Source organism: Aspergillus heteromorphus, assembly GCF_003184545.1.
Source record: "Aspergillus heteromorphus CBS 117.55 chromosome Unknown BO70scaffold_6, whole genome shotgun sequence".
Taxonomy (NCBI): Eukaryota; Fungi; Ascomycota; class Eurotiomycetes; order Eurotiales; family Aspergillaceae; genus Aspergillus; species Aspergillus heteromorphus.
In genome coordinates, this window is record NW_020290411.1 from 753,211 (window position 1) to 765,882 (window position 12,672).

Sequence of the window (12,672 nt, forward strand, 5' to 3'; positions counted from 1 at the left end):
TCCTTCTCCCTCCCTCTTCCGCCTCTTCTTCCTCCTCTTCTTCCTCTTCTTCCTCCTCTTCTTCTACTTCCTAACTCTCCCTCTGTGTTTGGGGCCTTCGCCATGCTCGCGACCCCCATGACCCCGCAATCACATCCGTCGCCTTCCACCACCATGGCCTACAGTCTGGCCGCGACTGCCCCGACGGCCTCCCGACCGGCCATCGCCTCACGTCCCAAACTGACCCTCCAAACCTCCTCGCTGCCACGCACGTTCGGCACCTCATCGACTGGCCTGTCGCTCTCGCTGGCCGCCGGCCCAACAGCGTCGCCCACGGTGCGCAACACCTTTAAGAACGCCTACGAGGTGGCCCCCTCGTCCGCCACCGCGTCACCCTCGTCCAAATTCCCCAGCACCAGCACCAGCACCAGCACCCGCTTCAGCAAGCCCTCCTCGCCCTTCACCACCCACCACCCCTACCAACTGCCGCTCGGGGTGAGAAGCATCCTGCGCAACTCGCCACTGGAGCCGAGCTGCCGCCGCCGGTCCGGATCGGTGGCCACCAACAACGGCCCGAACGGCGGTCCGAGTTCGCGCCGCGTCTTCTTTCCCGCCAAGAAGCAAGTCAGTTATCGCTTTCCGCTGGAGGAGGAGATCCAGACGGTGCGCTACACTGCCCGCCACTCCGATCTCCACGATGAGCCTGTCCCTCAGCTGCTGCCCGAGCCCTCCATCTCGACCTCCGACGATGACTCGGATTCCACCACCAGCGGCGGTTCCAGCAGCAGCAGCAGCACCACCACCTCCGAGGACGAGCCTGACACAACGCGAACAACAACTGTCTCAGGCAAGACCCCACTGTCTCCGATCAAGCGGAAGAAGCGGAAGCACCACAACGCCGAGCGACAGGTGCGGGCGGTGGCCCTGATGGACGGGCTGGCCGGAACCAACTACGGGGCCCTCACGCCGCAGACGCCGCGCAGGAAACGGGCCAAACGCCGTTGCGAGTGGCGATGGACCCTGGGACCGTTGGAGAAGGGCGAAACTGTGCTTCAGGATGAGACGAGACCCTCCGTGGCCGTGGCCGCTGAAACGATACCTCCTCCGTCCGAAACCGACGCGCCCGCTTCCAGCTCCAGCACCTGCACCACCACCACCACCACCTATACAGACCACCACTCCAGCCCCAGCTCGTCCGTTCCCTCCGGGAGGGACACTCACGAGTCCCAGGCTGACACGACTCACGAACGACAACTACTACCCGAATGCATGATGAATGTCGATCACCCACGATAACCCCCATCCATGCCTTGGTTACGAACCCCTTGCATTGATGATCACGACTTATGCATATAGACGGCATACTACCTACTCTTCTTCTCTTCACTTACCACCTCATTTCTACCCACTTACTATGCTACCTCCCTACCTACCCTTCATTCTTTCTTCTTTTCCGGTCGACCCTCATTCCTCCCATCTGAATGCCAGCCAACATTCCGATCCATCCGAGTCTGACGCTATGATGTCATTCATATTTTTGCTTCCATAGCCAGAGCCCACCCCCACCCATCCATACACACCCACCGACCAACTCCTTTTCCTTCTTTATACATATTTTACTTTGCTTTTTATTATTTCAATAATACATATATACTTGCATACTTGTATGCATGCATGCATGCGTGTTCCTCATGCATCGCATCATTTCGAATACGAGATTCTTCGGTTCTATAACTATTATCTAGCCTTGGCTGTCTTTCTGACTCTGGTCGATCTCCCGATCGCGCTTAAAATAGTAACAGGATCGGTATCAGTAGCAGTATCAGTAATGATGATGGTCGGTGACGTGACGTCACTGTAGTATGCATGCGATATGCATGCTGTGTGGCATAGGGATGTGGAATATGGAATATGGAATATCGATGTGGGATATAAATAAGTAAATAGCGACAGGTGCAGGTGCATGTGCATGTGCATGTGCATGTGCATCTTCATCTGCGTGGATGCATGAATAGATGGATTGGCAGTGAGTGAGTGAGTGAGTGAGTGAGTGGTGCGGGCACCCTTACTGCTGGCATATGATGGTTTATCCTACATACATACTTACTTACCTACTTACCTACCTACCTATTCACAGACACACTATCTCCCTCCCTCCCTCCCTCCATCCAATCCTCCCACTCACCCTTATTCTTACTATCACCCACCGTGATTCCCCTAGTGGTCTATTTATCTATCTATTTATCTATCTGCACCTATATCCTGGATAATCTCAGCACCCATACACATACACATCCATACACATCCATACACATCCATACACATCCATACACATCCATACACATCCTCAATACATGATGATCTCCTCTGAATCAGTCAACTCAGGCATCTTGCGGACTGGAAGACGGGAAACATACATCGTAGTACGCTGTACTCTGTCCTATTCTAGCAGGGTATGAGTATTTCCATCTACCCCATTCCACTCTCTAATCTGCTCATTCTAACCCTTACTTACTGTAGGTGGTTTACTTATGTACATAACTACTTCGTCCTTTGATCTATTCTCGGGTATGAGGGGTACGTTCTTCAATGGGACTTGAATAAACCGGGTATAGACTAGGAGGCGCCCGGGTTTAGAGCCACGGGCAAGACTAGAAGGAGGGAAATATCGGCTTGGGTCAGAGTCAGCGGTGATACCGTCATCCCGGAGCCCGTGGGCGGTTTTGCAGAGGTCGTATAATGGCATTAAAGACGTCATGGAACCCTCAATACGGCCTTCTTTCCCCATGGACGTCTAGTGGTGGGGGGGGTAGTTTCACTGGATAGTACTTAACCTCCCAGCAATGCGTCAAGGACTGCCACGAGGACATGTTTAGAGAGATGACCATCCCCGGACCGCCATATGGCACGGTTGCCGTACTGCAGATATCGGACTACACAATGCCCAGAGTGCTAGGGGTGCTGTTTCTCGGTGGTATCTGACACCGCACCGCCTTCATATAGTATCATCCTTGTGTCTCTAGAACTGGAAATCGAGGTCGTTCTCGGATAGAAACGCCCAGGAAAGCCATGGCTGGCATCTCTGCCGGCTAGAGCGACCAATGTAACCATAGCGCAACTGTAGATAACATCCATGGCATTGATTTGAGTCATCTTCTCTTCCACGTTGTCTTCGATGATGCACAGTCTATCAATCCAAGTTTCTCACATACTATCATAGCATCTGGAATTGTTGTAGGTTGGGGATGTTAGGGGAAAAAAAGCCATCCGTTCCTAACCTGCCGATTGTTGTTGCAGTTGTTGCTGACAGGTCTTTCTCTGCTGTAGTGCCCCCCCATACGTAGCTCAACGTCGCATACTGACAGAATGAAGGGGGCCATTATCGCAGGGGTTGATCACGAATCTTAATTAACTAGCTAATTTTCACATAGACTGTTATTAATGTATGCTTCATAGTCTTATATCCCTTAGAGATGCGCCTAACTGTGGAAAGATGGTTGAGCTGTTTGAATATGTTTATGAACGATATATCCATATCTATCACAAATTGACCTATAAACGGTGCCCATTCGCTACCTAGAACCTGTAGATCACATATAATACAAGTATACTAATAACAATACAACTATCACGTTTCCAAAGTTTGTACAATGCACCCCCTGTCCCTATCCACCCACACCAGGATACCTCCCCCTTCCCCATTTCCTCCCCCATCCCCATCCCAACCCGTTCCATCTCTTCCCCTCAACCTCCCCCTCCTCTCCCTCACCCACTCCATCAACCAAACGAGTCACGTCCCCGTCTCCGTCTCGATATCCGGCTCCCTACCCGCCAAATCGCCCGTAAACTTCCTCTTCACCCTCCGAAGCGCAAACTTGGTCTCGTCACGCGCAAACACCGCGTTCCGGACGGGCTTCCACTGCATCATCCCGCGCTGCTGGCGCTGCTCGCTCCGCTTGTTCGCTTTCTTGGAGGAGATGGATGACGATCCGTCGGTGCTTTGGCGGTTGGGCCCGCTGCCACTCGCGCTCGCGCCGCTGGTGAAGGTGCCGCTGGAGGAGACCCGTTGTTGCGCGTGTTGTTGGTGCGGGTAGTATTCGTCGTCGTTGTCGTCTTCCGTTTCGCTGGAGGAGGAGCCGTCGCTGCCGTCGTTGCCGTTGTCTCCGGGCGGTTCGGCTGGTTCGACTGGTCGTGGGCCGGGGGGTTGGTTTGGGGTTGCTTGCTGTTGGGCTTGGGCTTCTTGGTGCGGAGGGGAGGGCTCGTGTTGCGCTTCTTCGGCGTGCATGGTGCCGTGGGCGGTGGCGACGGTACGCGGCGGATTGACCGGGTCGTGAGGGGGATTCTCGCGCCCTGGTTCGGCCACCTGGTGGCCGTGTTGGTTGAGGTACGCGCCGGGGTCATGTCCGAATGCCCCACTCCAGTCCTGGCCCTGCTTGTCGATCCAGCGTTTGCGTTCGCGGGGTTCCGCGTGCTTGAGGATGTCTCGGCCGTCGAGGAGGGATTTCTCGTGCAGCTGGGCCACGTCCTCGGGGATGTCGGCGGAGATGCGTCGCGAGCGGACGCCCTCGGCGATGCAGGCTTCCCAGGTCTCGAAGGTCTCGCGCGATTCGTTGTCGACGACGAATCGTTCGTGGGACTCGTCGATGCCGGGGCTGAAGTAGCCGCGGAACTGCAGGCGGCCGACCTCGTGCAGGTCTTCGAGGCCCGGGCTGCGTTTGATCTCGCAGTTGCGTTCCGTGATGTAGTTCTGCGTGAGGCGTTTGCCGTTCTTGGTCGCCCATATCGGGATGTCGATGATGGTTTCTTCGTTGTCCGGGATGTGTTGGAGCCAGTAGACGGCGTAGGCAGTCGGGTGGTGATGGTGGTGGTGGCCTTGGGGGTGGAATTCGAAGACGACCGGGGATCGGTAGCGGTGCTTGACGGGAAGGCGGATGCTGCGGCGGAATGCTTCGTCAGAGATGTCGTAGCTCATGTTGCTCCCCTCGACGGAGCAGACATGGCGGGTGATCTTGCCGCTGCTGCCTCCGGTGCGGAGGCGGATCTTGGACCGCTGGTTGAAGTTCTGTATGGTGATCTTGTCCGAGGCGAATTCGAAGGTGCCCACGTCCCAGCCTAGTAGGCTGGGGGGGAGTCGGGTCTCGACGTGGCGGAGGAGGATGGAGATGCGGATCCGTCCGAATCCGACGCCGCCGTCCAGAGGGTACCACCGGGTGACCTGCGAGCTGGTCTGGAGAAGGTCGGAGATCTTCAGCGGGATAACACCGAGGATGGGGTCGTGTTGTCGATAGCGTTGGTCGCGGACGCTCACAGTGACGAAGGCAGACCGCCAGTCCCGGACGAAGCGTTCGGTTCCGGCGTTGAAAATCGGCTTGGAGCTTAGGGCTTTGGCGCGGGTGCGGTAGACCTGGACGGTTAGTGAAATCGAAGGATATGTGTTGGAGGACTCACCAGCTCGTCGTTGATAATGATCTTGCAGTAGCTCGTCGGCAGCTTCTCGCCCTGCTCCTCCTTTTGCTCGCCAAATGGCTTGGCCGGCTCGTATTCTCGTCCATTGCGGTTGCCGTTGCTGCCTTTTACGTTCTCGGTCTCCAGGTTGACGATCTGATGCACCACGACGCTCAGGATGCCGCTGGGCCATAACGGGTCCGGGGGGGTCTTGGTGACGGCATCTTCGAGCTCGTTGCTGATGACGCCCTTCTCGTCTTGGAACTCCGGGACATCCTTGAAGTTATCAGGCAGGTCTTTCTTCTTGCCGTCGGTCATCAACTCGGCCCTCAGCTTGGGCTTGCCGAAGAATCCAACTTCCCAGTGGAGCTCTCCTGGCATTTCGCTCCCCTCGCTCAGGCCCTGGAGCTTCGAGACTTGGGCGTACATTTTGCCCGGATGCTGGATCATTTTCCGGATCGGCAACTCCACCTTGCCGACAATGTCATCCGCAGTAGTTCGATCCGAATCCCAGAGTTCTACGCTGAGCGCCTCGTCGGCCTTGATCAGCTCCGGCGTCACCAGTAGCGCCGCCGTCTCTTCCCAGACCGGGTTCAGATCGTCGCAGATCACTCGTGTACAGTACATGGGTTTGCCGTACTTCGAGAAGGACAGGTTGATGTAGGGATCGCTGCCGCCGCCGTAGCTACCACGCCGGTCCTGCTTGCTCAGTCCGATCGCACGGTGAATCCGAACCCACATGACGCCCAGCGCCTGGGTTTCTTTAAGGATGTCATCCCCTTTGAGGATCGAGCTGAGGTCCATGGTCATGGACTTCGGGGCCGCGAAGAGCCCGGAGGCGGTGGCGATGGCATAGTTGACAAAGTTCGAAATCAATGGGAGATTCAGGATATTGACGCCCCCTTTGATCATGGGCATGCACCCAGCTTTGATGTGCGGGAGCCCGACCAGGCTGAAGGTGACATCCTTCATGAATGGCGCCTCTGGCATCATCTGGAATCTTGCACGCACCGTTCCGACCATCTCTGTCAGCTCCACAAACACCGGGAAGGGCACCCCGAAGAGGCCTTTGATTCCGAGGTAGAACACGATCTGCATGTGCATGTTGCGTGCCTTGGACGAGGCCGTTTGACCACTCGGCTTCGCATGGTAGGCAAAGGAAACCTCCATGTTGTAGTAGCTGCCGCCCTCCTCGGCCGCAGCCGCCTCCTGGGGGTCTTTATTCTTGACGTTTTCCTCATGGACGTGATCCTTGAGCTGCTGGACATGGGAGTCGGGGAGAGAGCGCAGACTCAAAATCCGCAGAGGGTTGTTGCCCTGGTCGATCTCGGCAATCCGAACGTTCTCGACCACACCCGGCGCAGACGCCTGCATGATATCTTCGATGGTATCGGCGACCGGTGACAGCATCTCCGGGTTGATGAGGCCCCAGAAGACGCCCAGGAAGGAGTTCATCCATTCGACCGACTCGGGGAGCAGATTCGCGGTGGCCTATACCCGTCAGCACGACTGTACTATATCCAAAAGGTTACCGCAGAGCCCACCATCTGGCCTCGGATCTGCTCGCTGCTCCATTCCATTTCGCGACCACTTTTTATCAACTCTTGAATCCAGAGCCACATGGCGCTGGCAATCCCACATCCCAGCGGGAGGAGGCCCCATAAGGAACCGCCGAAGATGCGGCCCAGGAAGACGATCGCTGCCACAATGCCGATGCACAGACCCATGCCTCGTCTCTCCAGCTGGTCAAACATGGGCTTGTATGTGACCGTCGGGGTGGGGTGGAAGAGGACGTTTGTTTTCTCGCCGTGGATGGGCACATCGGAGGTGGTGCCCTCTGCAATGGGGTCCGGGGGGGCGGTGATATCCTGGTTTTCTTTGTATTGGGAGAGACTCTGGGTGGCTTCGGTTTTGACGTCCTACGGAATGAGCGATTGTCCAGGTATAGTATATACAGATTACAGTGTAGCTTCAACTCACCGTAGGCTTTCCGACATTGGCGTTCGGGACAATGAGCTATCAGAGTCCAGAAGTCAGTCGACAATAGTGGGAGAGAGCGCCGGGATAGATACCTTGGGATCCTTCACGGCGTCCATAGCATCGGCATCGAGGTCCTCGACTTCGATATCATTTCCGGTAGTCGGGTCGGTCACCATGCGAGTCTTGCCAGTGGTCTTCCGCGGCTTATGGGGCATCTCCTCCCCGCGTTCCTCCTTCTCCCTCTTCTTCGCCAGCAGGGCTTCCTCATGGGCTTTTCTTTCTTGCTTATCGATTTCGAGGCGCTCGAGGAACCGGCCGATGGTGGGGACGGGGTTGGCACCGCTCCAGTGCTCCCCCACGCGATGAGACCGGGGGGAATCCCGGCCATGGTGATCCTGGGGCATGGTGATGGTGGTGTGGTGGTGTCAGGTTCGGGGCTGTAGGGGGTAGGGCGGGGAGATGAGGTCTCATCTCTCGGTTCGCAGGCCGGCCTCCGCAGTGTGGTTGAAGGAGAGAAGAGTAACTGGTGAGGATGACTGGCGAGAATTAATTGAATGGAGGAAGCAGGAAGCAGGCGTCTGCCCTACGAGACTCCACTACGTCATTGTGGAGAGCTCGCCGCCAATGGACGTCGGACGCGTCCGAGGCTGTTGGAGGGTACATAGATAGTATGTAGTAGATAGTACGGAGTACATGCAGTAAAGTATGTAATCCCGACGGGTGGGAGGATCGACAAGGAGCTCTGGATCTGGTTCTGGTTCCGCTGGTCGCCGTCATCGCGGCGGAATCCTGGCCTTACTTTCACCACTAGAGACTGTCTGTCGATTTACGCTACACTTTGTTTGCAGGTAGTGACTGAGTAGCAGTTGGGTCACTTCGATCTCCTCCGAATATCATATATAGACAACCCGTCTGGGGTGCGGGATGCTGGCCTCCTGGGATAGAGCCGTTACACGTTATGCCATCCATGATGTCACTCCCGCAGGCCAATGAGACTCCACGATCTTCACACAATGCGTTCAGCCCAGCCTTGGCTAGGATCAGGCCATCTTCTGCCCGGTTCTGGCTGGCTGGCCTTGCAGACCGGGTTTCCTTGTGCCTAGATTGATCCACGGGGCTATTCTTCCACCTTTCTGTTGCGGTGATTGACCACAGTAAGGGCGCTCTGTATACACAGTCGATCCACTTCTTGTCTCAGTAGGACTGTTTATGGGGGGTTAATGGTCGCAGTGGTCTTAGACGGTCTCAGTAAATGGTCGAGATGATGGTTGACTTTTTGATATATGGTTTTTAGTTATTTCCAGAAAAGTGCTGTGTTTGGATAGTTACTGGCGTAGAGCATGCTTGCCGTCGAAAATATATAGTAGTTCCTGAATGACGAACAGCCTACACTCTGCTGAGGAATATTTCTCACAGCTACTGAATCAATCAACTCAGCATAGAATCCATTCTTTGTAAAGCTGTAAAAATTACAGCAGTGATTGAGAAGGGAACGAGTGACTTGATAGAAGAGCGAGGCGAGAGGCTCCGCCCGGCCACCGTCAAGTAACGTAACTCACCCACCGCCTCCAACATCACCACCTCACCTTCACCACCACTCCAAAACACCACCCTTTCCATCTCCGCCCGCCAGCCTGCGGTGAATCCCCAACTCCTTCCCCGAGTCACACAGACTCAACCCCGTCGCAAAACAGTCGCAAAACAGTCGCAAAACAGTCGCAACCCCGACCACAACCCCGACCACAACCAAAGCTCCGATCGACCACCCTCACGAACCCGCAACGTCACAACAACCTCCCCTCCACATCACCAACAACCATCACCAGATACCATACCATGTCCTCCACCGAGGAATCCCCCGCCCAAAGGGCCGCCCGCCAGCGCCGTGAGCGCCGCGAAGCCAAAATCAAGGGCGATGGCGCCGCGCGTCTCGACAAGATCACGAGTCTGAGCGGACGCACCCCGGCGAGTCGTACGTTCTCTCCATCATCTTCATCCGCATCCATCCCCAACCCAACTCACCCCCAGAATCCCAAGCAATACGAAGCAATAGTACTAACGAACACCCCACCAGTCCGCGAAGAAACCTCTCCCTCCCCCTCCCCATCCGCCTCGACCTCCGCTTCAACCGCAAACCCAACATCCACCTCACCCTTCGCCTCAGCGCCAGAATCCCCATCCCCATCCCCATCCCCCTCCCCAACACCACAAAGTCAGACAACCACCACCTCGACGCCCCGCAAAACCTCCATCTCCATAGTCGAGCCGCCCAAACCGCCCACCATCCTGTCCACAGACAGCGAATACGAGCGCCAACAGCGACTAATCCGCCAAATCCAAGCCGCGGGCTTCTCGCCCGAGAACATGGACCCAGGGCCGGGGCCATACCCCGAGGACGGCAATTTCCAAGCGCAATTCCAACCGCAGCCCCCATTCCAATTCCCAGGACAAGCCCAAGGCCAAGACGAAGACCCAACCCTCAAACTCCTCCAAAGCCTCCTCAGCAGCGCCGGCGCAGACCTCCCCGCGGGCTTCAACCTCGACCCCAACAACCCGACCCAATTCCCCGGTTCCGGTTCCGGTTCCGGACCAGATGCAGGCGCAGGCTTCAACCCGACCGCCTCCCTCCTCTCCAGCCTCGGCGTTCCCCCCTTCCTCGCCAGCCTAATCACCTCCGCGACGTCCGCGCCCAGCGAATCGGAAAAGAAGCATACCGTGCTGTGGAAGAACATCCACGTGCTGTTTTCCGTCATCATCGGGGTCTATCTGCTTGTGTTGATGGGGGCTGCGGTGTCCACGTATGGAGCTCAGCCGCCGCCGCCGGCGACAGCCCGGAACCCGTTCGTGCTGTTTGTGACGGGCGAGGCGGTGTTGAGTGCCATGAGGATTTTGGGGCTGGGGGGCTCGGGCGGCGTGCGCGGTTGGATGCAGGTGGGTAAGGATGTGGTTCGGGATGGCAGTTTGGTGGTGTTTTTGTTTGGGGTGGCGAGTTGGTGGTCTAGGGAGTGGATTGTTTGAAATTGAAATTAAAATTACAGCTATGTTTGGTTTTACGTGGGGGGAGGGTTGTATTGTGAATACTATATTTTTATTTCTATTTTCTTTGTTACATTGTTAAGAGTGTTAATGATATGATATATGCTGTTTATGAGGTTGTGCTGGGTATGGATGGTGGGGAGAGGTGCAGGTTTACTACCGAGGTAGAGGACTGCTAGATGATAGCTACGGGGACAGCGAGGTTGGTTATCGGGTAGCTAGTTAGCTATAGTGTACAGTTTGTAGATCCCCAAGCCTATGCGATGATGATCCCGGTCTTCGTGGCCATCGGTTGGTACGGAGGCAGTCGCTCCACGTGCGCAGTTGTAGTGGTAGGTAGGACAGACAGACAACCAGCCCTTGCCTCTGTCTGTCCGGTTTCTGTACGTTAAATCCCGACTCAGGTCACACCGTAGGTTTGTTTATCCCTGGCGGTTGAGATTAGCTGCGACGCCAAAAGGTTCGTAGGCTCGAGACAATTGGTTTGCGCAGCGCGACCTGGTCGATTTCTGGTGTACACCCCGACGCAGGCTACTCCCTAGAGATTGAGATGATATCAGTTGTCACACAAACCAGTCGTAGTCCGGGAAAGGGAGGGTTGGTCGTCTGTCATTTCCAACCCCCTGCCCGGTTCTCTATATTATGCCCCGATTCGGACCATTGGCCATCCCTATCTATACCCGATCGAGAGGTTGATCTTAGTTGCGGCGCGGACGAGTCGCAGCCCCTAGCACGCACTAGCATGGCAACCGGACACGGACTCAGGACACAGGACAACGCGTACTGATCCATCGGCTGACTAGGGCCGGGCGAGGAGATTAATTGAAAGGCAGCCTGCCGTCGTGTTTGAGATGGCGACGGACCAGAGAAGCGCCGTTTTTCAATTTCGCCCTCCGAAGCCGCGCCGGCTGGGTCACGACTAGAGCCGACTAGTGGCGGGCTCGAAGCCAACCTCCCACTGGCAAAAGCGGACCGAGAAGCTTAGTGCGGAGAGACTACTGCCCAAGCTGCAGCTGGCGGGACAGCCAGAGTCCCATCCTGGCTTGGCCAGGAAAGTGAGGTCCAATCAGGGAGGCACCGAAGGCGTGCTGTCTCACCGGTTGGGATTGGGATGGGGATCAGGAGGCTGTCGCGGAGGACTCCGTAGGCTCGGGTAGAGTTAGTACTGGTAGAGCCGTAAAAGTACCCGCACCGGTGGATATGCGATGACTAGGATGAGCAAGATAGCAATCCCAAGCGATAAGACGAGATGTGAGTGGGCATTGACATGGGCATTCTGTCGGGATGCTCTTAAGGGTATCTAGATAGTCTCGCGTCGAGAGAGCAGAGAGTGAGCGACATTCCAGGGCGTTGATTTGCCCGCCCCTCGCCATAGTGGAAAAGTAACTAGTAAAGAGGGTCTGGAAGAAGATTGATTAATTAGCATATGGGGTGCTCTCGGCAGTGGGGAGGGGCCGGTAGCGGCAGACTCACCTTCAGAGTGGGTGGTTATTGCATGCTTGCTTGTTGGGAGCAATGGGAGACTCGGAATGCAGAGGAGGGGACAGAAGACATGGAAAAGAAAAGAAGGCACCGTGTCCATATTAATATCCTCCCATTCAAACATTGATACGGAGTAATGGGTAAGCCTATAGGTCTCTATGGCAGTCCGAGCGTGGAAGGCAGAGAGGCAGGGAGGCAGCGCCCGGCGAGTGTCGATCCAACGTGAGTTGGCGGCCTCGCCTCGGGAGTCAAATGGGGATGTGCCGGCCGCCTCCACAATGGCATTAACAGTCGTTACTATGGCCACTCCCACAATCCTCCCCACAGCAAGCGAACTGTGGTCGGTGACATGGTGGGGACGTTCTCCTGTTCAGGTCCGAGTTCTGTAGATAGTCTAGATGATGTGTTCGAGCTGTTGCTGTCGCATGGACTATCTAGCATCTAATTCATGACGATATCCTTCTGCAATAACCGAATGTTCGGCAGGACGAAGGCATCGAGTCGAGAGACTAGAGAGAGCTTCCAGTTCTCCGCAACCGTGGGCCGAGTTTCGTCCAGGGCACGGAGAGAAGGAGCGCGGTAGCCGAAGCTGCGCAAGGAGAACCACGGCTCCGGCCGCCGACCGCCGGCCTCCATAGTCAGTAAGTAGTCCATCGAGCAGGCCTGCTAGCTGGCTGGAGGTACCAGGTACATTGGCAGGAGACTGGCGCTATTGATGCTGATGCTGATGCTGATGATCTGGTGAGTTGT

At 56.0% G+C, this 12,672-nt stretch overlaps 3 protein-coding genes across 3 annotated transcripts; 2 read left to right on the plus strand and 1 right to left on the minus strand.

Moving 5' to 3' along the window:
• Positions 1-117: 117 nt before the first annotated feature.
• BO70DRAFT_287623 (uncharacterized protein) lies at positions 118-1,275 on the plus strand (the record flags this gene model as incomplete). The annotated part of the gene is made up of 1 exon (XM_025539246.1): positions 118-1,275. One exon carries the CDS (start codon positions 118-120, stop codon positions 1,273-1,275), a length of 1,158 nt encoding a protein of 385 aa, XP_025401505.1.
• Positions 1,276-3,734: 2,459 nt separating this feature from the next.
• On the minus strand, positions 3,735-7,901 carry BO70DRAFT_378221 (C2 domain protein). Its single transcript, XM_025545251.1, has 5 exons — positions 7,497-7,901; positions 7,405-7,440; positions 6,969-7,343; positions 5,428-6,915; positions 3,735-5,383 (listed from the first exon to the last, which is right to left on the minus strand). The coding sequence occupies exons 1-5, from the start codon at positions 7,806-7,808 to the stop codon at positions 3,770-3,772; spliced, it is 3,825 nt and encodes a 1,274-aa protein (XP_025401506.1). The 5' UTR covers positions 7,809-7,901; the 3' UTR covers positions 3,735-3,769.
• Positions 7,902-8,968: 1,067 nt separating this feature from the next.
• On the plus strand, positions 8,969-10,630 carry BO70DRAFT_378222 (uncharacterized protein). The gene is made up of 2 exons (XM_025545252.1): positions 8,969-9,376; positions 9,479-10,630. The coding sequence occupies exons 1-2, from the start codon at positions 9,241-9,243 to the stop codon at positions 10,420-10,422; spliced, it is 1,080 nt and encodes a 359-aa protein (XP_025401507.1). The 5' UTR covers positions 8,969-9,240; the 3' UTR covers positions 10,423-10,630.
• The last annotated feature ends 2,042 nt before the right edge of the window (positions 10,631-12,672 follow it).

What these genes read in the sequence shown, in the direction of transcription:
- BO70DRAFT_378221 (XM_025545251.1), bottom strand. Translation starts at nt 7,808, where the DNA reads ATGCCCCAGGATCACCATGGCCGGGATTCCCCCCGGTCTCATCGCGTG. An exon ending in CCAATGTCGGAAAGCCTACG is followed by an intron (nt 7,344 to 7,404) that starts GTGAGTTGAAGC and finishes CTCATTCCGTAG; the next exon opens with GACGTCAAAACCGAAGCCAC. An exon ending in TCATTATCAACGACGAGCTG is followed by an intron (nt 5,384 to 5,427) that starts GTGAGTCCTCCA and finishes CTAACCGTCCAG; the next exon opens with GTCTACCGCACCCGCGCCAA.
- BO70DRAFT_378222 (XM_025545252.1), top strand. Translation starts at nt 9,241, where the DNA reads ATGTCCTCCACCGAGGAATCCCCCGCCCAAAGGGCCGCCCGCCAGCGC. An exon ending in CGGACGCACCCCGGCGAGTC is followed by an intron (nt 9,377 to 9,478) that starts GTACGTTCTCTC and finishes ACACCCCACCAG; the next exon opens with TCCGCGAAGAAACCTCTCCC.